The 24,474-nt window shown below is 39.1% G+C and overlaps 1 protein-coding gene and 1 pseudogene across 8 annotated transcripts in view; both read right to left on the reverse strand.

Moving 5' to 3' along the window:
* The window catches only part of SYNE2 (spectrin repeat containing nuclear envelope protein 2), a 337,489-nt gene that overhangs the window by 131,472 nt on the left and 181,543 nt on the right, over nt 1–24,474 (reverse strand). For all 8 annotated transcript variants that reach the window (XM_049611445.1, XM_049611444.1, XM_049611443.1 and 5 more), the window contains 8 exons: nt 21,302–23,393; nt 19,331–19,653; nt 16,774–16,918; nt 15,737–15,955; nt 9,262–9,527; nt 6,768–6,936; nt 3,684–3,839; nt 1,154–1,294 (listed from right to left, as the gene is read on the reverse strand). In XM_049611445.1, coding sequence (XP_049467402.1) covers nt 1,154–1,294; nt 3,684–3,839; nt 6,768–6,936; nt 9,262–9,527; nt 15,737–15,955; nt 16,774–16,918; nt 19,331–19,653; nt 21,302–23,393 — 3,511 coding nt within the window. The remainder of the gene's footprint in view (nt 1–1,153; nt 1,295–3,683; nt 3,840–6,767; nt 6,937–9,261; nt 9,528–15,736; nt 15,956–16,773; nt 16,919–19,330; nt 19,654–21,301; nt 23,394–24,474) is intronic.
* LOC125909048 (40S ribosomal protein S29-like) lies at nt 14,232–15,524 on the reverse strand (annotated as a pseudogene).

The raw sequence follows: 24,474 nt of genomic DNA on the forward strand, positions 1-24,474 counted from the left end.
ATTTTTTAAAATTTTATTTTAGAGAGAGTGAGTGTGTGCGATTGAGGGAGGGGAGCACAGGGAGAGAGAGAGAATCTCGAGCAGGCTCCACACTCAGTGTGGAGCCCGACATGGGGCTCAATCCCACTTCCCTGGGATCATGACCTGAACGGAAATCAGAGTTGGACGCTCAACCGACTGAGTCATACAGGTCCCCCAAGAAGACGATTTTTACTAAGTGTAAAAACAAAGCTAACAGAAAATATCTGTTTTGGTTTAGGATTAATGCAGTGGCAGAAAATTCTAGCAAATAGATTGGATTCAAGCCTGACCTTGTATTGTCAATGGAATTCTCAAAGGTAAAATATTTAATTTGTACTTAATATTTGCTTAAGAACCCAACTTTTAGAAATGGGAAAAGTAGACTGGTTAACTTAGCTTCCTCTACTTATTAAGGGTCAAGATTTTGTCCAAAGGTGAGCCATATTTTGACCTATTTTTAAAAGTCTCCATTCATATTAGAATAATTCCTTAAAACATAGATTAGAATAAGAATGCTTTTCCACATGCAGGAGTTTACTCGGGGAATTAAGTGGTAGAAAATCACGCTTATGTACAGTTTTACCTAAGACTTTATTTCCCAAGATATTTTACAGGGCAAATAAATTTGGGATTTCTATTTTCCTGCTTCGATTTGTAGTCTAAAGAAAAGTTGTTAATTCCACTCAAATCCTATTGAAATATATTTTTTAATCAAATAAGTTTCAGAAATACTCCATATCATATTCCCCATGTTAATTCACATTAGAAAACAAAAACTCTGAGAATTGCTCATAGAAACGTGCTAGCTTTAAAAAAAAAAATAATAATATTTATAATGTTTCTTATATCAGTCTTTCCAGGATAAGGTCCTTACTCTCCTTTACTTGTGAAAAGGCTAGTTCACAATCACAGGCTCTCAGGGGTTCAGGCATATTCCCACCATGGAAAAACTGAGAACAATTCTTAAACGCAATCTTCTCTACTAACCCTCTGCAGGTGACACGCAGTAAGGGGGCCCTATAGGCTCTGGGTGAGCATCTCTGTGCTTCAGATTCATCCAAAGAGCACACCCTGATGACTGAGGAGCAGGAGGAATGCTAAATGCTGAAGGAAAGTAAAGGACGGATATTACCTTTTGAATTTCCTGAGCTTTCTCGATATTTTTGCTTTTCTGCTGCAACATCTTCTCCACATTGTGAAGCCCTTTGTTAATCTCGTCTATTTTTCTACTCATTGTATATGATGGTGAACTTTTCAAAACTTCACTGCTAATCTGTTATAACGAGAGAAAGATACGTTTGGCTTACAGATGCGCTCCATACTCTATTCACAGGTCCAGGTGATAGAAGAGATAGGTACTTTGTTAAGTGATTTTAGTTACAAAAATCCTGTAAAGGCTGGGGGGGGGGGGGGCATCCCAAACCATTATTAGCTAATAAATTAATGAGAGGGTAGACTAGCAGACTAGGAAGTAGGACCTGTGCTGACCTGACCTTTTAAGTCCAATCTAAAAAAAGGAGAAGGAAATCAATCAACAAGAATGTGTTGTAATCTACAGATTGTACTACAGGTCTGTGCTGAGTTGGGCAAAGCTACTGAGTGTACTATCTAAGACAGAGCCCAATGGAGCAAATGATATGAAAAAATCCAAGGGAGGTAAATAATTTATTATACAGTCTCTCATTTTATGACAAAGACCTCTGCAGAGAACTGTTCTCAATAAAACCCAGCTTATTCTCAAGCTGACTTAAAAATAATGTAATTCTCACCATAATATTCATTTGGGTGAAATAACCCTCTAAAACTCACTATTTCTGGAGGAGGCACAAAGCTCAGTTTTTCTCTGCGTGAATGTTTATAGTGTATGTTTTCACAGCAATCTGAAATCTAGTAGCTGAACAGTGTAACTTTTTTATCTGAACGATTTTCTTAAGAAAATAACTTGGGCTAGGAAAGATAACAAATGAATGTGGAATGTGTCATTTTTCAAATACCTGATTAGTTCCTGTTCTCGGTTTTTTGGTTGTTTTTTTTTGGTTTGTTTGTTTGTTTTAGGCCATGTTGTTGATAAGGCTTTCTCCCAGCAGCCACTAAATAACCAAATAATACTTTACGCTTCTGTATAATCCTTTAACCCTTTCAAAAACAACTATATCTGTATAACTATTACGACTAAAACCTTCCAATGCAGACGGTACACAGAGAGAAACTAAACACAGGTTAAATGACTTGCTTATGGTTACACATCAGGGGAGAACATGAACTTGTCCTGAGAAGCCCCAAGTCACTCTGGAGTCCCAGGCTCTTTTTCACATTTCAGGATGTTGATACTCTTGTAAGATGTTTTTATTCCACAGACCATAATGCAGTTGAGATTTTTAGGGGAAAAAAATAATCCTATGTTAGTTTTTAAACTGCTGTAATAGCTATTTATTGCTATGTAACAATTTTTCTGATATTCGGGACAGTTATTCTCTTGGCCAAAAGGCATATAACTTCGGTACGTTAGGAGAGACCAAGATTTAGGAAAAGTAAGCAGTCCTTCAAATTATACAGTATGGTTCTGAGTCTGCCTGGATGCTTCACACAAGCAAAATCAGTTGCAATCTGTTACAAATATACAAGTTACAGCTGAAACTCTCAACCTTAGATTTAAGAGTGATTCTGATCATTTATTTTGTTGGGGATTTTCGCATGAAAAGAAGAAAAGATTTTCACATGAAGTATTCACAGAAACAAATTTAGTTGCTCTCAAAACACTCAGTATTTTCTTAAAAGAAAATCAATACTGCTTGATTCTTGAGAAGGTATCTCATGGAAGTATCTCATTTTCTTCTGTGTTAAATCAACAAAATTTGTCATAAATGTATATTAGGAGTATGTATGTTTTTTCACGGGTCAGATTTTTCCTAAGAAAACCGCCAAAGAAGTTAACTGGTTTGAAATGTGATTTCCTGTGTATGTGCTTGATATCTATTTTATTAAGTTAGGGGTACTCCAGGTTTCAAAAAAGAACACAAAAATCTTTCTGTGGATGCCAGACCAAACAGAATTTTGTTCTGCTGGATGGATGTAGGCTGCCTTTCTAGGATCTAATAAATCTGTCTTGCTAACGTCTTGGGTCTCCAGTACTAGGAAACATTTCCCACTTGTTCTTCTAACTTTCAGATTCACCCATTCGGGGATGAAGATTTGCTCAGATGTGTTTTGTAAGGACACCGTGTCTTAGATGCTATTCCTGGTGAGTTGTGAAATTCCTATTCTAAGTGCCCTTGGTAGCAATTTTAAAACACTCACAGGGAGGGAATACATTTTACAGCAAAGTATTATTCATGTCCAAAATTTTAAAGTGATTCTCCGTTTAAAAAAAAAAAAAAAAAAGGCCAAGTAAAAGCTAACGGACAAGTCTATTTTTAAATGCAAGAGAAGAAAAACTAAACATCCTGACAACTAAAAATAAACACATTGTCTAATTTTGTTATCTGTCACTTATTTAGAGCAATTTCACCTCAGTATTCAATACACAAAATTATCACTTATCTAAACCCTATAAAAACAGTCATAGTTGAAATCAGGGCAAATGAAAATGTGACATTACGTCGTCTTTTCTTTATATCTCTTCAACTCGTAAATAATAACACTAGTACAAACATTATTATTACCTTCTCGTCTATGTCTTCTAATGCTTTTCTGCATTCTTCCACCTGGGATTCAATCTCTGCAGGGACTAGGGTATACATTTCAGAATACTTGATTCGCAGTTTTTCCATAATATTCTCAAAAGTCAGCTTCCCTTTCTTAAAAATGCTTTGAAGCTCCTAAAAATATCAAGAGAGTTTCAAATACTCACAGGACAGGGAAAAAGTGTAACTCTCAAAGTAAAAGCAGCTTCCCAGCACATCCTTATGATTTAAATGAGCACACTTTGCATGACAAAGCCTCACTACTGATACAAGCCGATTAAGCCGGAGAGATACTCTGCTTGGTCAGATGATGCTTTCTAGTTTGTAAGAATTAAACTTGATATCTCTTCATGGTGTCAAACCATTGTCCTAACAAGACATTACAACATCTCCTACTTCTAAAATACCTCTAGGATCTGACTGTATCTCACTTGCAGTCTTGATCTAGAAAGCCACAAGTAGCAAAAAAGTTTCAAAGAAGTTTTTTTTGTTGTTGTTGTTATTAACTTGTTGCCATTTCTGCTTCTTCCTACATTATCATCACAATGATTCAAGGCCACTAAAAGCCCTACGCTTGAAGCAAAAGTGTCTGCTTTCATGTAATTAGACAGCCCAGCAGAGCTCAACTTCTTTCAAAAGGGAGGGTTCCAGTTCCCTGCAAAGAATGTGGGCTTTAAAAGATAAAAGAAACCTGAACAAATAGTCTATTGGTTGTGGCCTAGAAACAAAATCTGATCTACGTTCTCCTGCACTAATTATAAAGGAGAAACTCATTTGTTTGGGAAAGTCTCCCAAAGATCCAGTGGAAAAATACTTCTTGACTTTACTGTGGCTTTTGGGGGGTTTGTTTTGTTTTTACAGTAACTGTTCAGTAGCATTATCTGTGTTAATAGGTTGAGTCACCGCACTGAAGAATGATTACAATTTTGAATGACTCCGTGATGTGTCACTGTTTTCCTTTTCTTTACCCTCGGCAGAGAACAAATCCAGAGGCAGAAAGTTAGAGAACAATGCCATTCAGACAAAGGTGGGGTTTGAAGTACAGTGCCATCCGGTTTTATCTAGACCTAGTCAGAGAATATAGAGCTACACTTGGATGGGTTCTCCATGAAGACTGAGGGAGAGTAAATTCCCTCTACCAACACTGAGCAATGGTTAACAACCACACGTGATTTTTGAGTAAACTTCCAAATGTCTGTTTCGCTTGTTACCATTGGACTGGAATCATTCTAAAAGACATGAGGTCCCAAATGACACGGGGGCGTGTGCACAGCCCTTAGGATACTGTGATTTAAGAGATACAGTTCGTCTTCAGCCCTGGTTCCTGAGCAGTTTCTAAGGCCCTTGGGATTTCTGGGATAGGAGTAAAGGAGTGCGTTTTGTTATTCATAACAAGCCCTTTTCAACTTTACCTGAGCTTATGCTAATAAGTGACTTGTGGGGGGCTCCCCCAGATAGATTCTCGATGGGGGGCGGGGCTGGTTGCCCGAGGAACCAATCAAGTGAACTTCCAGCCCCATTTCCCAACCCCCTAGGGTGGGGCCAGGTGCTAGAGATTGAGTTAATCATCAATGGCCAGCGATTTAATCAATCGTGCCTGCATAATGGGACCACCATAAAAAACCCTAATCGATGAGGTCTGGAGAGTCTGGAGTTGGTGCTGGGAGAGCGGCACACTCAGAGAGGGCTTGGAGGCTCTTCGCCCTTACCTCGGTCTATGCATCTCTTATGGACGGATCCAAAGGAGTTGCATCCTTTATAACAAACCAGTAATAGTAAAGTGCTTTCCTGACTTCTGCAAGCCATTCTAGTAAATCATTAACCCTGAGGAAGGGGTCGTGGGAACCCCTGATTGATAGCCAGTCTGTCAGAAGTACAGGAGGGCCAGAATTTGTGATTAGCATCTGAAGTGGGGGGCGGGGGGGGGGAGGGCGGTCTTGTTGGAGTGAGCCTTTAACCTGCATGGTCTGTGCTAACTCCTGCTAGTTAATGTTAGAATTGAATTGAATTGAATTGAATTGAATTGAATTGAATCATTGCTTTCCAGAGACTTGGGGAAGAAACTCCACACATTTGGTATCAAAAGTGTTGTGAGTAAATACAGTGGCACCTATATCAGAGGTAAGTAGTACATCCTACTAAAGGCAGTAGTCTAACACCCTACTCAATAAATGCTCTGAGACCCCTGTTCACCAAACACGCCTGAAAAGGGGTTGAAGCAGGACTGCTTGGTCCAGACCGGCCTACCTCCCTGCTCTCTACTGTGATAGGAAAAGACAGGATTCAGTAGGCTGAGGGAAAGGTTAGGACCCGAGGTCCCAGGGTGGGGGAAAATGCATATTTTGGAACAATGCTGGGAGTGTCTGACCACAGCAAACCCCCTGGGGCATAAGGTTCCTCTTAAGAATGTAACAGGTACCACCTATTCCCCTCCCCCTCAGGTTTCCCTCAGGAATTTGACAAAAGACCTAACTGAAAGTAAGTAGTAGACCATAAAACATTTGACCCGCAAGAAATGATATGGCCATAGATCTCCCCTCATACAATGGAATTGGGCCAATCAGGAATGGACAACCCAAGCACCTAGAGCATCAAGCCAATAAGGACAGAAACTGAGAGCGAACAAGGGGAAGAAAAGAGGGGAGCGTCCAGAACGTTGTAAAACAAAGGCCCTTGCCTACAGTCGGGAGCATTCACCTTCAAATGCCCCTTCTCTGTAAAGAGAGCTTTTATACTATTCTGACTTTCTAATCTTAGACCCTGATAAACTTTTGCCTGCTGTTCATTCTGTGTCCACCTCTTCATTCTTCAAAGCGGCGAGACGATGAATCCCAGGTATTGAGGTGAAAAATCCTGCAACGCTTCTCTGCACTCCAACCACACTGATCTTCCCCTGTGGCTTGGCCCCACCATGCCACGGGGCCTTTGCCCGTGCTTTCCTCTCTCCTGGGCCACTCCCTCCACTCCAGTCACAGAGTTACCCCTGCCCCAAGGAATTTGCATTCAAGACTGCAGACCTGTATCAGCCACATTCACTGTTTCCTCACTTCATTCCTTACTCACCTCGAACCTTTCTGCCTTTTCTGGGTGGTCGTGTAATTCCATATTTTGGAAAGAAGTTGCGGTCTGTTGAAATAAATTCTTCAAAGTAATTATTTCTTTTGTGAAGGAATGTCTTTCTTGGGTTTCATTCTCCACCAATTCCTTATTTTCTTGAGCTTTCTGAAACAGCCTAACATAACATCAAAATAAAATTGTTCTTATCCTGCTGTCTTGGGAAATAATTTTTATTTCAACAATTAACACAATGTCGGCACAGTTCGCAAAAGAAGATTATTTTTCCTGAGAGAAAAGTACCAATTTTCAGTGGTTTATATACTACATATACAAACATATACCAAATTCTATCACTCAGTCAAAAGCCTCTCCAAACGTTCATCTCAAAATATCCTCTTTTGGGGACTCCTGGGTGGTTCAGTTGGTTAAGCACCTGATTCTGGATTTAGGCTCAGGTCGTGGTCTCACAGTTTGTGAGTTTGAGCCCCACATCAGGCTCTGCGCTGACAGTGCGGAGCCTGTTTGGGATTCTCTCTCTGTCTCTCTCTGCCCCTCCCCTGCTCCTGCTTTTATTCATTCTCTCTCTCTCTCTCTCTCTCTCTCTCTCAGTAAATAAACTTTAAAAAAAATCCTCTTTTCACACTTTACATTCCAACTGCTGTCTCCATCTGACTTTCCTCCACATGATCTGTCAGTTCAACTGAATATGACTTAAGAGGTGAGAATGGAGTCATGCATGGGTGGGCTCTTGGGGACAGATGACCCCATTTGCTGTGGATGTAACTACCATATTAGTAGAGGAATTTAAGAGGGTACAGTCTTTCCTGAGAGCTATTTGGTAAGTATTTCTAGCCATAAACATATTATATCCTTTGACCCATTGATTCTGCTTCTTGGTGTCTTTCTCAAAGAACTAATCACAGATGCAGAGATTCTGGCATAAGAAGATTCACTACAGTGGTTTCTTTTTAATGTTTACTTATTTTTCAGAGAGAGAGAGAGAGAGACAGAGACAGAGCACAAGCAAGGGAGGGGCAGAGAGAGAGAGGGAGACACAGAATTTGAACCAGGCTCCAGGCTCTGAGTTGTCAGCATAGAGCTCGACGCGGGGCTCAAGCTCTGAATGGCAAGATCATGACCTGAGCCGAAGTCGGACGCTTAACCGACTGAGCCACCCAGGAGCCCCCTCACGACCATGTTTTTATAAAAGTGAAAACCATGTATAATTTAAAGATTCAATAATAGAAGTTTGGTTAAATAAATTATGGTATATTCACATGGTGAAATATTACATAATTATGTTTTAAGGAACATTTAATGGCATAGGAAAACTAACATGATATGCTGATAAATGATTTAGCATGCAACAAAACAATATAGTACTATCATAATTTGTTTAAAAATAGAATTATAACAAAAAAAGGTAAGTGATTGGCAGTGATTGTTGTTGAATGATAAAATTAAAGAGGGGAGTTATATTAATCTTTATAATTTTCCACATTCCCCGAACTGCCTATAATGAATATGTGTTACAAAAATAGAACAAAAAAAAAAAAAAAAGCTATCATGAGTAAAAAAATTCAACGGCTATTCATCCTCAATAATACCAGGATAGAGAATATGGACTGGTTTTCATCATTGTTACTGATCTTTTCCATCCGCACCCCCCACCCCTTCTTTGAGTATAGTTGACCCGCAATGTTACATTAGTTTCAGGTGTACAACTTAGTGATTTGACAGGTTTATACATTATACTACACTCACCCCAACTATCCTGTTACATCACTGTTACAATATTGACTACATTCCTTATGCTCTGCTTTTTATTCCCAGAGTTACCGATTCCATAACTAAAGGCCTGTACCTCCCACTCCCCTTCACTCATTTTGCCCACCCCCCCACCCACCTCCCCTCTGGTTCTGCTTTGTGTTCATTTATACTTTTTTTTTTTTTTTTAAAGATTCCATTTATGAGTGGAATCACATTTGTCTTTCTTAGTATTTGTCTTTCTCAGGCTGACTTATTTCACTTAGCATAATACCCTCTAGGTCCATCCATGTTGTCTCAAATGGCCCAACCTCATCCTTCTTTAAGGCTGTGTAGTATTCTGTTGCACACATATACCACATTTTCCTATCTATTCGTCTATCGATGGACACTTAGGTTGCTTCCACGTCTTGGCTACTGTAAATAATGCTGCAATAAACATAGAGGTGCATGTATCTTTTAGAGTTAATGTTTTCATTTTCCCTGGGTAGATACTTAATAGTGGAGTTACTGGATCCTGGGGTAATTCTATTTTGAATCTTCTGAAGAACCATCGTAATAGTTTCCACAGTGGATATACATTGCCAACACTGTATACTTTTCTGTGTTAACGCAATTCCATCATACCATTTGTCATTATTCTATATTTTTATATTTTCAATAGCCAATATTCTCTAAATTTTAAGCCTGAGTCAGCAAGCACGTTGTCTTAATAGTTTTTCATAAGACTTACTTGTTGCATCGTTCTTGCATCGATGTAATCTCTTGAAATGCTGGACCAGTTTCTATAGCCTGTAAGCTTTGGGGAGCATTCTGGATACTTCTTAGGCGCTGAAGAAGTAAGGTCAGTAATAGCTGCTGCTTCTCCACATTTTCTTGGTAACGGCATAAACAGTCTAGCAGCTCACAGAGCTCCTCTGTGGTGGCCGCCTCTTTTGTTTTAGAAATTTCAGGGAGATCTTCTTGAAGGTTATCTAAAATAATTGCTTCTCGTTCAATCTAATTCAATAAACAAAAAAAAAAAAAAAAAAGAGAGAGAGAGAGAGAGAACTAAAATAACTAAACTGTACTTGGATCGCCTCAGGAGCTGAAGCATACCTTGGGAACCATAATTTTTGTGCACTGGCCCTTCAAAGGGTTCCTGATGCCATATCCTCACTCGAAGTAGCATCTGTCTTCCTATAGCTGGGAATATTATTCCTCTGCTTTTGGAATCCCATAGCTCCCAGCGATCGATCATGTAGATATGTGATTACTATGAAATACTGCTATTGTGAGCTGAAGGAAACCCTGTTGAGTATTTTCATAAATAACTTACCTCTCCTTCAGATTTCCATTGCACAAAGCAGTTATCTCTTCTGAAACACCTATAAGGCAGTTCGAATGAGCTTCACCAAATTGCAACTACTAAGAGGTTGGGTGACTGCTGGATAATTTTTCTACAGGTGACTTCTCTTTCACATCCCATTCCTACATGCCCAAAAAAGTAAGTCTGGTACTTCCTCATGCCCCTAACACCCATGCCAAAGGGAAAGCAGTCCTGACTAATCATGTATTTATCAACATGGCTATGTGCAGAACCCAGAACTACGTAACCTAATACATCACATGTCTGCAAAATGGAGTCCCGTCATCCTTGAACTCAGAATGAAGACACAGAAAATCAGATCCCTCCACGCACCTCTTCAGACCCTGTGGTCCTCACCTCAGCTGTACCCCACAGTCACCACATTCTGCCCCAGCAGCATTGTTAACTCTCCCGCCCTGACATTCAAACTCAAGTCAGGCACCTTGCAATCCGGACAGTACAGAGTAGCACTCTGGTCAACTACCTTTCTGATACCACGCTCATTGAAATGATAAACGAAAACCTGCCAAAGGGTCGAACGTAAAGCCTGTGAGAATTTAGCAATTCCAGCATAAATTAAGTTTCCAGGAGCTCAGTGGTCGAGCGCCTGCCAGAATTCCATGGCGTAAGGCTCAAGTTGTTCCGTCTTATATCTCTACCACTAAGAAAGCACTGGATCTGCCCACTGAGATTTTGGAGGCAGCATATGCTATACTTCAGAATATTACTCAGCTCCATTTATCAGAATGCTGCCAAGCTTGAGGGGGGTCTGGACAAAAAGAGGCACTGCTCTAGGGTCAGATTATGGGATAAACTGCCCTGCCACTTGGGCCATATGACCCAGTTGAGTCCCCGGGTCACTGTAGGGTGTAGGTATAGGCTGGCCTCTCAAAAGACCCAGTTATGGAATGTATGCTTTCCATCACCTCAAACCTGAATTCAGTTGCATCAGAAGTGCTGGTTCTCAGGCAGGCAGCCACACTTCCACCAGGGAATGAGATAGAAGGGTTCCACTGGGATGTCTGGCAACCTCCCTGCCAGGGAACCAGCAGGCAAAGAAAGGACGTGCTGTGGTGTCAGAGATAATGGTATCTAAGGTCTCGAATACACATCAGGGTGGAAAAAAGTAGGTCTGTAATCTAGAACTTAACGGAACATCTCTTGGCGCTTCCATGAAGAGCAACAACAGCAACCATGACCCAATAAGAGTAAAGCAACTGAAGGCCTGACCTTCCCAGTTCCAGTTCCCCTCGTCCCCCACACCTGTTCCTGGAGATCACTTTCCAAAATAAACCACCTGCCTGCAAGCCTCATCTCAGGCTCTGTCGTCCGCTGTAAGTTGGTAAGTGATTAAGGAGGGAAATCATTTTTATTGGGGCAATAATTGTACTCAAAAGCCAGGCCATTCTTCAACTTGTGATGGATAATCAAACTGTCATACATGCACCCAACCCAGTATTACTCAGGAAGAAAAAGAAATGAACTATTGATACAAGCAGCAATATGAATGCATCTCCCATGCATTATGCTCAGTGAAAAAATGCCACACTCAAAAGGCACAAACTATCCCAGTCCATTTATATGACATTCTGGAAATGGCAAGACAGATTAATGGTTGCCAGGGGCTGGAGGTGATAGAAGGGACTGATTACAGAGGTGCACAAGGGAACTATCTGGAGTGATGAGCATGTTCTATATCTTCATTTTGTTGGTGATCATGTGCCTGTGTTCATCAAAATTCAACAGACTTTATGCTAAAAAGGATAAAGACAGCTCCCAAATCAGTAAAATAGTTGCCACAAAAATTATGTATTCATTCTTCCACCTGAATGATTTCCTTTGGACACAGAATTCTAATAATATTGGTTATAAAACTTTTAGATTCACAGTCAATTATAGAGTCCAGAAAGGGAGAAGGAGCCGTAGTTGCACCATAAGTAAACAGAGTGAAAGAGACTGAAATACTCATAACCAGGAGATTTAGGAACCAGTAAAAGTCTTTTGGACTTTGGGTTCATGGGGAAGAAGCCAGATTTCTACCTTCAATTATCTTTCGAGACAGGACTTTAGCACATTATGATCACCAAAGCAAAAATGATGACTCTGAATAACCAGAAACGAATAATTAAATCAAGCAGATTCTGTTTAAGAGAACAGGAAGGTAAAATTTTAGGGGGAAAAAAGGTAAATCAAAATTTAAATTTATTTTTCAAAATATACAAGTAAACAGAGTTTTAAGTTTTTGAAAATCTGCTTATACAAAACCTTTATCCCATACAGATACGGGATTATCGTAATGTCTTAAAAAAAGAAATTCATTCTGTCACACACAAAAGCACCAACCATGCCAATAGAACCTTGCGTGTACAAGTGTTTAGATGATACAATTTTTATTGAATGGATACAAGCTATTTTAGGTTTTCATTTTTATTTTGAGAAAGAGAGTGAACACAGTGGGGGAGGGGCAGGGAGCGAGGGAGAGAGAGAATCCCAAGAAGGCTCTGCACTGTCAGCAGACAGCCCAGTTAGGGGCTTGATCCCACAAACCGTGAGATCATGACCTGAGCCAAAAATCAAGAGTCAGACACTTAACCGACTGAGCCACCCTGGTGCCCCTGGATACAAGCAATTCTAAAATCCTACATCAATTTGGTGTGCGTAAATATCATTTAAGCTGATGGTTTTGTGGTTAAATACCAGAGTGTAAGTTTGAGACATTTTTTTTTTTTGGGGGGGTACCAAATTACTTTATTTGAAGGAATGCTACAAATGAAAGAAGTTAAGTAGATGTTTTGGTACAACTTCTAGAAAAGGGAAAGGTAACCCCAACACGCATGCACTGCCTCGGTGACCAGGGAAGTCACCCGTGTGGCGATGGGAAGACAGCCTAAGGCTTAGCTCTCATTATCACTGTTTCCCAAGGTGTGCTTGTCAAAGAGATACTGTGCCATGCCAGGTTCGGGAGCCCCCATCTTGCGCAGGTTGGTTACATGGTCACCCAGTTCTTTTTGAGACATTTTTTTAATGTTTACTTATTTATTTTGAGACAGTGAGGGCATGAGCACAGGAAAGGCAGAGAGACGGGGGAAAGAGAGAGAATCCCAAACAGGGTCTGCATGGTCAGCATGGAGCCCAAGGTAGGGCTTGATCTCATGAAGCATGAGATCACAACCTGGGCCAAAATCCAGAGTCGGACACTTGACCAATTGAGCCACCCAGGTGCCCCTAACCAGAGTGTAAGTTTGAATCCTCTTCTACCATTCACTTGTGAATTTGGGCAAGTAACTCCATCTGACTGTGTCTCACTTTCCTCGTCTACAAAATGAGGATAAAATAAAAATAATTACCTCATAGGATTCTTGTGAGGGTAAATGATAATACGTATAACGTGCTTAGAACTGTGCCCAACACACGCTCCGTACCAGCCCATCATGTGTTGGAGTGGTTGTTCCTCTTACTACATGAGGGCATATTTTGTTTGTGATGCTCTGAAAAACACATTCTGCCAGCAAATATTGTCAAATGCTTCGATGAATAATTACAAAGCTCTAAGTGAATGGGGTCTGAATTAATACAATATAATTGCAAATGGGTGTACAGTGATAGAAAGACAATGTAGTAAAATAGAAAGAATAAAAGCTCAGGATTACCCTAGACCTGGGTTTGAATAAGAGCTGTCACTCAAGAAATGTTTACTAACTGCCCACTAAGTGCAAGGCCCCGGTCAGATTCTAAAGTGACAGCAGTGAGCACAACAGCTGTGGCCCCAGTCCCGCAGCCCCAGCTCAATCGCCACCTGGGAGGTCTCGTGTCATCAGAAATCTCTCGGTGCCTCCGTATCCCCATCAAAGACATCGCAATAATATTTAACTCTTGAGAGCAATGCAAGGATTTGGTGGCACACAGCCTCCTGTCCAATAAACAGTGCCAGTACGGACGGGAAAGATGGGGGCTAGCAGCTCGGCTAAAAAGTGAAATTTACAAAGTTTCTTAGAGTTGTAACATTCAAGAGTCTATGTACTAACCACACCCTACCAGCACTACCAAAATATTATTCATTTCCAGAATATCAAGTATTTAGGGGCGGCTGGGTGGCTCAGTCGGTTAAGGGTCCAACTTCAGGTCAGGTCATGATCTGGAGGTCTGTGAGTTCAGGCCCTGTGTCCGACTCTGGGCTGACAGCTCAGAGCCTGGAGCCTGCTTCGGATTCTGTGTGTCCCTCTCTCTCTCTCTCTGCCCCTCCCCGACTTGTCCTCTCTCTCTCTCAAAAAATAAACATTGAAAAAATTAAAAAAAGAAAAAAGAATATCAAGTATTTTTCTTTTTTCTTTTCTTTATATTATTTTATTATGCTGCAGTAAGGTAGGTATCTTGGATGACTCATTTAAGGAAGTTCACTTAATCCACCTTGACGAACCCTATATCCTCTCCACACTGACGGAAACACTGGTGGCAATTATTTACTAGGCAATTATTACTAAGGACATTATTTCTGGATCAGACTGTGCCAGTTTGAGCAGACAGGGCAAGAATGAAGACCCTGGCCAAATTTTCTCCCATGGCTTCAGTAGAGCTGCTGGTGACCTATTGTGCTCTCTCGGATGCAATGAGGCAAAAGGCAGGAACATCAAGTTTTAAGCAGGAAAATATGCCAGTGCTAAACATTTCTATCCCAAATCAAGTACTGATTCATTATATTTCTCTCTTAAGTAAAGTTAGCAGGAATTTTGACATGAATAAGAGAGAAAGGTTTTCATTTAATGTTCTGATTTGTACTTCATTTATACCTGATAGATTAAAGAACACCCGAAGATAATTTTATACTATTTTTAAATTTCCTTTCTAAATATATGTGATGGCCTAAATCCTGAATCATGCTTAAATTAACATCTGTGATTGATATATATTATGGAGGGTTTTTTTTTTTTTTTTTTTTTTTTAGTTTATTTATTTATTTTGAGAGAGAGAGAGAAGGCAAGCAGGGAAGGGGCAGAGAGAGAGAGGGAAAGAGAGAGAATCCCAAGCAAGCTCCATGCTGTCATCTTGGAGCCGTACATGAGGCTCAATTCCGTGACCCCAAGATCATGACCTGAGCCAAAATCAAGAGTGAGACGTTTAACTGAGCCATCCTGGCACCCCTATTATGGAGATTTTCTTTAAGAAGGTTTTCAGAAAGAGTATCATACATATTTTTAAGTCCATACTTTAACCATTAGAATTAATTTCCATAGCTAATAAGTAGTTAAATTCAAAATCAGTTGGTTATTGTGAATATTACCTAATTCTAACCTTTGGTGTTATGTAAAGACATTTTTTTTTTTTTTTTGAGAGAGAGAGACTATGAGAGAGCAAGCATGAGCAGGGGAGGGACCGAGAGAGAGAGAGAGAGAGAAGGAAAAAGAGAGAGAGACAGAGAGAGAATCTCAAGTAGTCTCCATGTCCAGCAGTGAGCTGAAGCAGGATTCGATCTCACAACCCTAAGATCATGATCTGAGCCAAAAACAAGCATCGGATGCTTAACCGACTCAGCCACCCAGGCACACCAAGACAGTTATTTTTAAGAGGGGTTAATTTATAGGTACAATAAAGATTTTAAAGCTCCAATGAGCAAATACTTATTTATAAGTATTACCTATTGCCAAAAACATTGGCACTTTTAAGAAAGAATTTGAACCATTTCTTGGAGATGATTTTACTAAGACCTGACCTCTATGAACATTTATGTGCTACGTGCCTGTGGTGTGAACAAAGGGTACCGGTTGAAGACTTGTTTTATATAAAAACAAACCGCCAAGTAGCACAACAATGTAGATGACAATTGTTAGGAAACTGGTTATAATGTTGAAAATGAAGCACTTACTTCTTCACTGACAAATTTCCACTCCCACTTTAGTTCTTCACACCAAATCTCCCACTCTTTGGCAGCCTCTAGCAAACTCAACCATTTGTCCCACAGAGCTGATGTGGTTCTGAGCAGACACACGTCGTCGCTGTCTGTGCACATGGGTCTTATGTGTCTGTGGACCCGGCGTAGTTTCATTAACTCTTCTTTGGTTGATGTAAGATTTGACCCCAAGGCCTTAGGAAAGAAAAGGAAGAGGAGGAATATAAGGTCTATTGATCTTTCTGAAACTTATGAACTTCTTACAATCTTGAGGAATTGATTCTCAGTCATCCCCAAGTGTTATCTGATCTATCTGTTGGTCCTTTTGGAAGCCAATTTAAGACAGATTAGAACTGCCTTAAGTATTACTGGGTTGCACACGAATTTGGAACTATGGTGACAAAAAGAAAGTGTTTTGAAAGGTCGATTTCTTAAAAGATCATTGTTATTTTAATGTTAGTCTCATATCTTACTAGGTAGTTAATCTGAACAATACTTATCAACCACCAATGTATTATTTTGGGTTTTTGTATATGTATTTGTTTGTTTGTTGATATGTGGTAGGTATTAAGCACAGATGACTCAGAATGCTTTCATTCAAATCCTAATAACGTAATACCATAGATTTTAACAGATGAAAAGAAGCAAAAACAAAAATTGCACAGTAATAATAAGTAGCCAGAGTTTAGACTTAACGATAATTGCATTAAATTCTCTGTCATTGATCCAGCAACATCCAACAAAATAACAAGAAAGGTAAAGCTTCAGAAAGAATGATCACTAAGAACAATCTGCTACGAGTTTGCTACAGTCCTGTGAATCCAACCCATGAAATCTCTCAGAACCACTGTTTCATGGTTCCCCTCGGCTTTTGGTTTGGGGTGTTTTGAGTGTCCAATTCAGGTGGGAGATTTCTGTGGGTCATAACAGAGCCACGTTTCCTGCTGTCGCCACCTGTTCTTTCTGCCAATTTTCTGCATCAAATCTTACTGGAGATTTGCAAATACTATTACCTTGCTCTGTTCCAAGCGCTCTAAAGCTTCCTTGTAAGACACCGGCAACGGGAACATGGACTGCCCAAGAACTGTCTCCATTTGACTGAGGTGAGTGCAAATTTTCTCTTTAATTTTCCTGTAGCATTTGTAATTCTCGAGACACCTATAAAGCACCGTTAGGAAAAAAGAAAGGATATTAAATTTTATTTAGTATAATATATTCTGGATTACCCAGAATGAATTCTGAACACTTAATAAAAAACAGAATGTAATTCTCTTTTTCTTATTCAGCATATTACACCAAATTTTTATTGATTACCTCTTCCTCACGGGGACCTGCATAAGACTTTTAATGCAAACTTGAACAGGCAGATAAGACTTTCCTCAAAACACGTAAATTGTAAAGCTGCACTCTCAAACATTGCAAATGAGATATAAATTGGTACAATTCTTACAAAAACCACTCAGTCTTAAAAATGCTCATATCTTTTGAGCCATTAATCCAACTTCTGCAATTTGTCTTAAGGAATTAATCCTCACAGTAGGAATTTATTCTAAACCTGATAAAACCTTTTACACACTAAAATCTTTTTACTTATTAAACTGTTAATTAAAATAGCAGGGGTGCCTGGGTGGCTCAGCCAGTTAAGCGCACAACTCTTGATTTCCACTCAGGTCGTGATCTCAGGGTCATAAGACTGAGCCCCACATCAGGCTCCGTGCTGAGTGTGGAGTCTGCTTAAGATTCTCTCTCTCCTTCTCTCTCTGCCCCTCCCCTACTCACAAGCATGCTCTCTCTCAAAAACAAATAAATAATTAAAAAATTAAAAATGTCAAAAATTGGAACATACCTTATACGTAACAAAAGATATAGCTAAGTAAATTACAACCATCCATTTTGTAAAATATTTAATAGCAAATACAATTACTTTTGTGAAGTTTTGTTACAATAAGGAAAAGAACACATGTTTTAAAGTAAAGGATAAGCAGCATCTTTTTATGTAGGGTAGTGTTCTGATGTATTAAAAAACTATGAATACAGTTATGTGTATAAAATTGATACAGTCTCAGTCTCTCACTGAAACCAATTAAAACTTTAGTATCAAATATATATTTTAAAATTAAAATATAATAATGAACTAGAAAGGAAGTAAGAAATATTCAGAGGCTCCCAAACTATATGGACGTGGAAATACAGAGAAACAAGCTGAGCTTTAGGGACAAAGACTTTGAGGGCATTTGCTGAGTTTCAGTTTTATTAACCTTTTCCTGGAACGCTGAGGGGACAGAGGATAAAGCCTCAACCCAGGATAGGTTTTAAATAGGAAATTTTCTCTGTAAAATATATATTTATAATATATATAACCACAAAGGACCAGCCTGCAAAATATCGCATACATCTCCACAAATTAATAAGAAAAAGTATGGGCAACCCAATAAAAATTGGGCAATGGCTTGGACAGGCATCTTTCCGAAGATGAAATATGAATGCCCAAGAAATATTCAATAAAGGGGCTCAAACACATTAATATAATAGAGATGCAAATTAAAACCATAATGAAATACCACTTTTCATCCATCAGACTGGCAAAACTTAAATCTCCCAACATCGAGGACTGGCGAAGATATGAAACATTTGGAATAGACTATGTTGTCGAACACTAGTCTGAGTAGAAGTAGGTAAAATTATTTGGAATTTAAAATGTGAGGTGTGCCTACCTTTTGACTCAACACCAGAATCCTCAGTAACTATTCAAGTGAACCTCTCGCATTTAAAAATGTTCCTATTGGCACTAGTTGTGAAGGCAAAAAGTAGAAAAACTCAAATGTCTATCAATAGCTAGGTAACTGAATTTTGCTATAGACAAGAACATGAATAAACTTCAGCATCAAAATGATGAGTTTGAAAAAAATGAGGTGACAGAGGAACACACGTACATGAAAATGAAGCATAAACACATAGAAAAAAATATTTTAAAAAGGAAAGAAAGTGGCAAATAAAATATTGGGGATAATGATTAATTCTGAGGAGAAGAAAGGACCGCACAAGAGAAGTCAAAAGTCATGATGTTTACCTTTGAACCTTTAGGGACAAAGCTGTTTATTTTATTATCATCCTTTATATCATATGCAGACTTTTATAAGCATTCTGTTGTATGTATTCAACATTGAATAAGGAAAAAGGTAAAATAAATACAATAAAATATTTGCTGTGGTTTTCTATAGATAGTGATTTAAAAAGAAAAAATTTTTTAACGTTTATTCATTCTTGAGAGACAGAGAGACAGAGCATGAGCAGGGGAGGGGCAGAGAGAGAGGGAATCCAAAGCAGGCCCCAAGCTCCGAGCTGTCAGCACAGAGCCGGATGCCGGGCTCGAACCATGAACCGTTAGATCATGACCTCAGCCGAAGTCGGACACCCAACAGACTGAGCCACCCAGGCGCCCCATACAGGTAGTGATTTTTAAAGTTTTCCATATTTTCCAAATTATTCCCAATTTGTAAATGTTAACTATAAAGAAAAATAAACCTTAATTTTGTTCTTAAAGCATTACCTTTAGAAAGAAGTACCTACCCTTCTATTTCAGCTTCCTTTATTTTGGCTGCCTCCCTCACGGCTGAGTCCTTCAAAACTAATCCGTGTATAGTACACTGGAGTTGTTGTTTGGCTTCAGGGCTGGATACAATTCCCAATTTCTCAGTAAGGTCCTGGATGTCTGCTATTGTGGATTGCAACTCCTCTTGTTTCCAGTGAGGTATCTCCACCGATTCTTCTGGATCAGCAAGGTCTATTCTACGGGATGCAATAATGGCTTCACGGGCAGTAAGGATCCCCATCGCCCTAGTGACTGCCTCGTTATAGCGTGTCATACTTTCGTAAGCATCATTCAAGACATCCTGGTGAATAGGAGATGAAACACTGTGACAAAGCTGGCAAACTTTGGGGATTTTTATCATTCTTGAATTTTTGTAGTGCATTCATAATATGTCTGGGTCTTACAAGGGTTAGCATCTCCTACTTAGTTTGGCAACATTATGCTAGCACATAAAGACCAATAACTTTTTGTTTGCATAAAGAAAAACTGCTTCCAGATTTGCTAAATCTACTCTAAATTCAAAAATACATCTCAGGCATCATGTCTAATGATACGTATTCCTGTTCTAGAACTCTTATATTAGACTATGAACTAAATAAAGCAATTGCATATATTTAATGTGTGTAACTTTAACCAATATTTGTTGGGGGCATAAAAAGAAAACACACCCTCGCCAAGATCTCTTGTGTTTTCAAATAAATGGCTCTGCCACTAATTTCAGTTTTGAACAAATCACTTAATGTATCCAGACCATAGTCTTCTTGCTGAAATAACAAATAGTTGATGTAAATAACTTTAAAGGTGCCTTCCAGTCCAGCTCTAATCCTATTATTTTAGAGATTTATGTCATCGTTCCTGGAAACTGTATTAAAATCAAATGAAGAAGTACTGAATTTACTCAACATTTGTTAAGTATCAATTTAAACATATTAGGATTCACAGTATGACCTTACATTTCTATAGCGTTTATACCTATCAAATATTGAAATATTATCTAATAACTCTTTAAATCAGTGAAGGGAGTTCATTTCCCCATTCTATAAGTTTAATGTGACAATTCTGAAAACACAGTGGAAGGCATTATATTAAGTACAAGTGTTCCAGCAACGCCTAAGCTATCTCTCCTAATTATTGTGGAAAAGGAGGGAGTAGGTTGGACTCATTCTACAACACCAGAGGTCAGCAAACTTTTCTTATAGAGGGCCAGACTAAATATTTTAGGCTTTGCCCGCCATCTGGACTATGACAACTACTCAACCCTGCTGGTGTAGCAGGAAAGCAGCCATAGACATCCTCTAAAGAAATGAGCATGGCCATGATACAATAAAACTTTATTTACAAAATCAGGCACCATGGGCAGATTTGGCCCATGAACCTTCATTTGATGACCCAAGCTCTAAAATCAGACAGACCTTGACTCGAATCCTGTTCTGTTCCTGATGCAGGAGCCTGAGAAAACTGTTGATGTTCCTGAACTTAAATTTCCTTATTTTGAAATAGAGCTAATGATAGCACCCCCCCTCACAGAGTTGCTATGAGGATTAAAAACACAGTATTCAGCACGGTTCCCAGACACCATAAGTTCTAAATGGATGCGGAGTTATTATTTTATTTTCTCTACACTATATTTCTTCCACTATGCCTCACTATTTCTAAAAACACAAACAAACCAAAACCAAACTCCGTCTGAACTCAACAGGGGTTGCCAGGGGTATAGAAGTAAAGGCTTCACATTCCTCTTTCCTGTCTATAAAGCACTGTGTTTAGATGTAAATTGAGGTGGGATTGTAAACGGGTCCACCGCAAGTTTCTTTTAAATGGCTATTCTATGGAGAATGTTCATGTAGAACCTATAACTGCTTAAGAAGCACAGATATTACCTAGAGTAAAAGCTAAAACCATGCAATAAAAAGAAATGCATTAACCACCTAATTGAAAAAAAAACCTACTGTGCGCAAATCAAGGCTTGTAGCAAGCTGCATGTGAAGATCTTCAATGTCACGTAATTTTGCCTCCACATCATTAGCTCCAGAAGAATTTTCTTCTCTTTGCTTCTCAATGATGGTCACAGCTTTCACACTATCCATTTCTGCCTGAACTTGCTCTTGAAATGCTTCACAATTATCCTTCTCATTTTGAATATGTTCAATGTCCAAATTTATAAGCAAAGGCTGCTCTAACTGAGATTTTATCTGCTTCAAAACATGTAAGGAATTTTCCAGTTTGTCCTGAAAATTCTGTTCATTCACTTCTTTGGGTTGGGATTTTAGTATGCTGTTTTGGAGAACCTTGCGTAACTGGTCATTTTCTTCTGCATACAGCTTTATCCGAGGCATTTCTTTCTCTTTGAAGGTGTCATCAAAGGCCTTACTTTCATTCAATGTCTTTAGTATCTCTTGACACAAGCACATGACTTTCTCAATTCTCCGATTCAAAATCTGAGCATCGAGCAAACTGCTTTCTGGTGAGGTCTGGGGCATTTCTAGCACTGCTTCGGCTCTTTTCTTAATTTGCAAGTCCATAGCCCTCAATTTACTTAGTGATGCCTGATATCTGCCACGGTCTGCCACATGGTCTGCCAACTGCTTAATTTTTTCCTCCAGTTCCTTTTCTTTCTCAACTACTTGGGTGTGCAATTGGTCAAGTTGGGAACCATCCCAGCTTAGTCCTATACACTCAAACACTTCTTTGAGTTTCCGTACCTGTAGGATACTAGACTGAATACCAGTGAGTCGGTCTTTAAGGCCACAGAGCTCCTTTTCAACATCTTGATTTATTTCTTGATTTAGTAGCAGCTCGTTGTGCCGTATATGGTCAACCTCCTTCTGAAGCACAGATGTTTTTTCATGGAATTCTCTGTAAAAATGGATCTTGCGTTCCACTTCGTTACATTTACTTTGAATTAATCTTTGCGTTCTATGGGCTCTAGCCTTAAGGTTTTTCAACTGGTCATCCAGAAATAATCTTTCAAACACATTTAGATCCTTACAGATGTCTGTTTGTTCCTGAAGGTGGGTCAAGATCACACTCTCCGCTTCTTGCAATTCCTTCTGAGAACTCATCAAAGTGACACGCTCATGTTCTAGTTCAGTTTCTGTGGAGGCTGTTTTCATCTTGGGATTTATCAGTGCTTCATTTTCCTGAAGTGAAAGCTGAACCTTCTCTATTACGGCAAAAAATCTGCTCCTTTCTTCCAATTTAAATTCTAATTGCTGTGATCTTTCCGTTGACTTTAAAACTAGCATTTGGTACTGATTCTGTAAGTCCTGTAGGAGGTGATTTAAATCATTGCTCTCATCTGCTGGAAGATTAGGAGTATTATCTTTGACCTCTTCAACCAAGGACTCCACAGCTTGGTGCTTATCCAGAATGCCATCATGTGTCATCTTGCACTTTCTGATCTGTGAAAGAATGTCATCTGGGAGAAGGGAAATGGTAGGAGCGAGTTCACCTAGCAGATTCTTGACCCACAGGATAATCTCTCTCATCCTGGTCCTTGTTTCACACATCTTGATCTGATTTTCCACCTCTGTGTTTAATGGCTCCGAGGCTTCCAATCGCTTCTGCAAATTATTCATTGCATCTTCCAAAGTATTCTTTTCTTTTTCTCCCCAAATCCTCTCCATCTGAAATTCAGCTTGCCCCTTCAAAGCCAAAAATCTCTGCTTGATAGCCCGGAGTTCAGTGGCCAAGGCAACTGTGCCTGGGCTCCCCTCCTGTTCTTCTGGAGAGTTCAGCCCTAACTGCTGCTGTTGCTGCAGAGAAACGTCAAGGTCTTGGATCTTACGCATGAAAAGTATAAATTCATCATTTTCTGCTACTTGCTGAGAATACTTCTTTTGAGCCAACTGTTGTACTTGTTCCCAACTACGTGCAAGTTGGTGGATCTGGCTTTCCAAAACCTTCTTATCCATGTCAGTCACACACTTTGATAAATCTTCCCATTCAATTTTCATCTTGCTTAAAGAATCTTTCTCTTTTTCTATCGATGCCAGGTAGTTTTTCATTTTGTCCAGATAGGCTGCACTGTCCAGTGGTCCCCTAGAGAAAGAAAAAAAATGGAGCTTATTAATATAAATCAACATGAGGTTAGAGCTCATGAAAAGAAATTAATTCTGCTCTGAATTCACAGAAGAGAAGATTAGGTTGTCTGTAAAAGCATTCTGTCTTTAAAATCAAAATCAGGACCTTGTTTAGTGTGGCTTTCAGTTAGTGTGTGACAATACAGAGAACTCGCCTATAAAATAAGTATCGTAAAAATGCAGAACCACAGGAAGGGAGTGAAGAGGGAAGGGAACGATATATATGTAAAAGGACTTGGTAACTGTAAAGTACTTGCACAAAGGTGAGTCTAATCCTAAGAAATTATCACAATGTCCAACCACTTTGTTACCATTTTACCGACAATAATGAATAAGAAAGTATAATCAGTCTCGTCTTTTGAATATAAAATTGTTTCCTCAAAGGGATGTCACTGAAAGTACACCCCATTTAGGCAAAAGTACAAAATCAAACTTTTTACTTTAAAAAAAAAATTTTTTTTAAGTTATCCCTACAGCCAATGTGAGGCTTGAACTCACAACCCCGAGATCAACAGTTGTTTGCTCCACTGACTGACTCAGCCAGGTGCCCACCTCAACCTTTTTAATAATGACAAGGTATTTACACAGTAAGACTGTATCTACAAACCATTTGCTATTATCTTCAAAGCCAAAAAGAGTATATATATGTAAAAAGAAATCATTAGAATGGATATATATTCAGTAGGTTCCAAACTATTTCAACCAATTATGCTGATACTGAACAAGTGTATACATAGAATATTTCTTTCCACCCCATAGTTCAGAATAAAGTCTTGACAAAAAGAGTGCTGAATTCCATAGAATTTAAATCCATTTGGAAGATACTTGTAGTGTGAATTAATTGTTTAAGAAATTAATTTGTAAAACATAATTTAATTATAAAATTAATATAAATAATATAAAATTTACTGCATGAAACAACAGTTTTCTTCAATGGCTTCCGTATGTAATTAATTTCCATATTGTACTGTTAAAATCATAATATCGTCTCATAGTATAAACTCTTAAAACCCTGGGCCTGTCCAAGGTAGTGCAGCCTA

The sequence above is a fragment of the Panthera uncia genome, assembly GCF_023721935.1.
Source record: "Panthera uncia isolate 11264 chromosome B3 unlocalized genomic scaffold, Puncia_PCG_1.0 HiC_scaffold_1, whole genome shotgun sequence".
NCBI classification, from domain to species: Eukaryota; Metazoa; Chordata; class Mammalia; order Carnivora; family Felidae; genus Panthera; species Panthera uncia.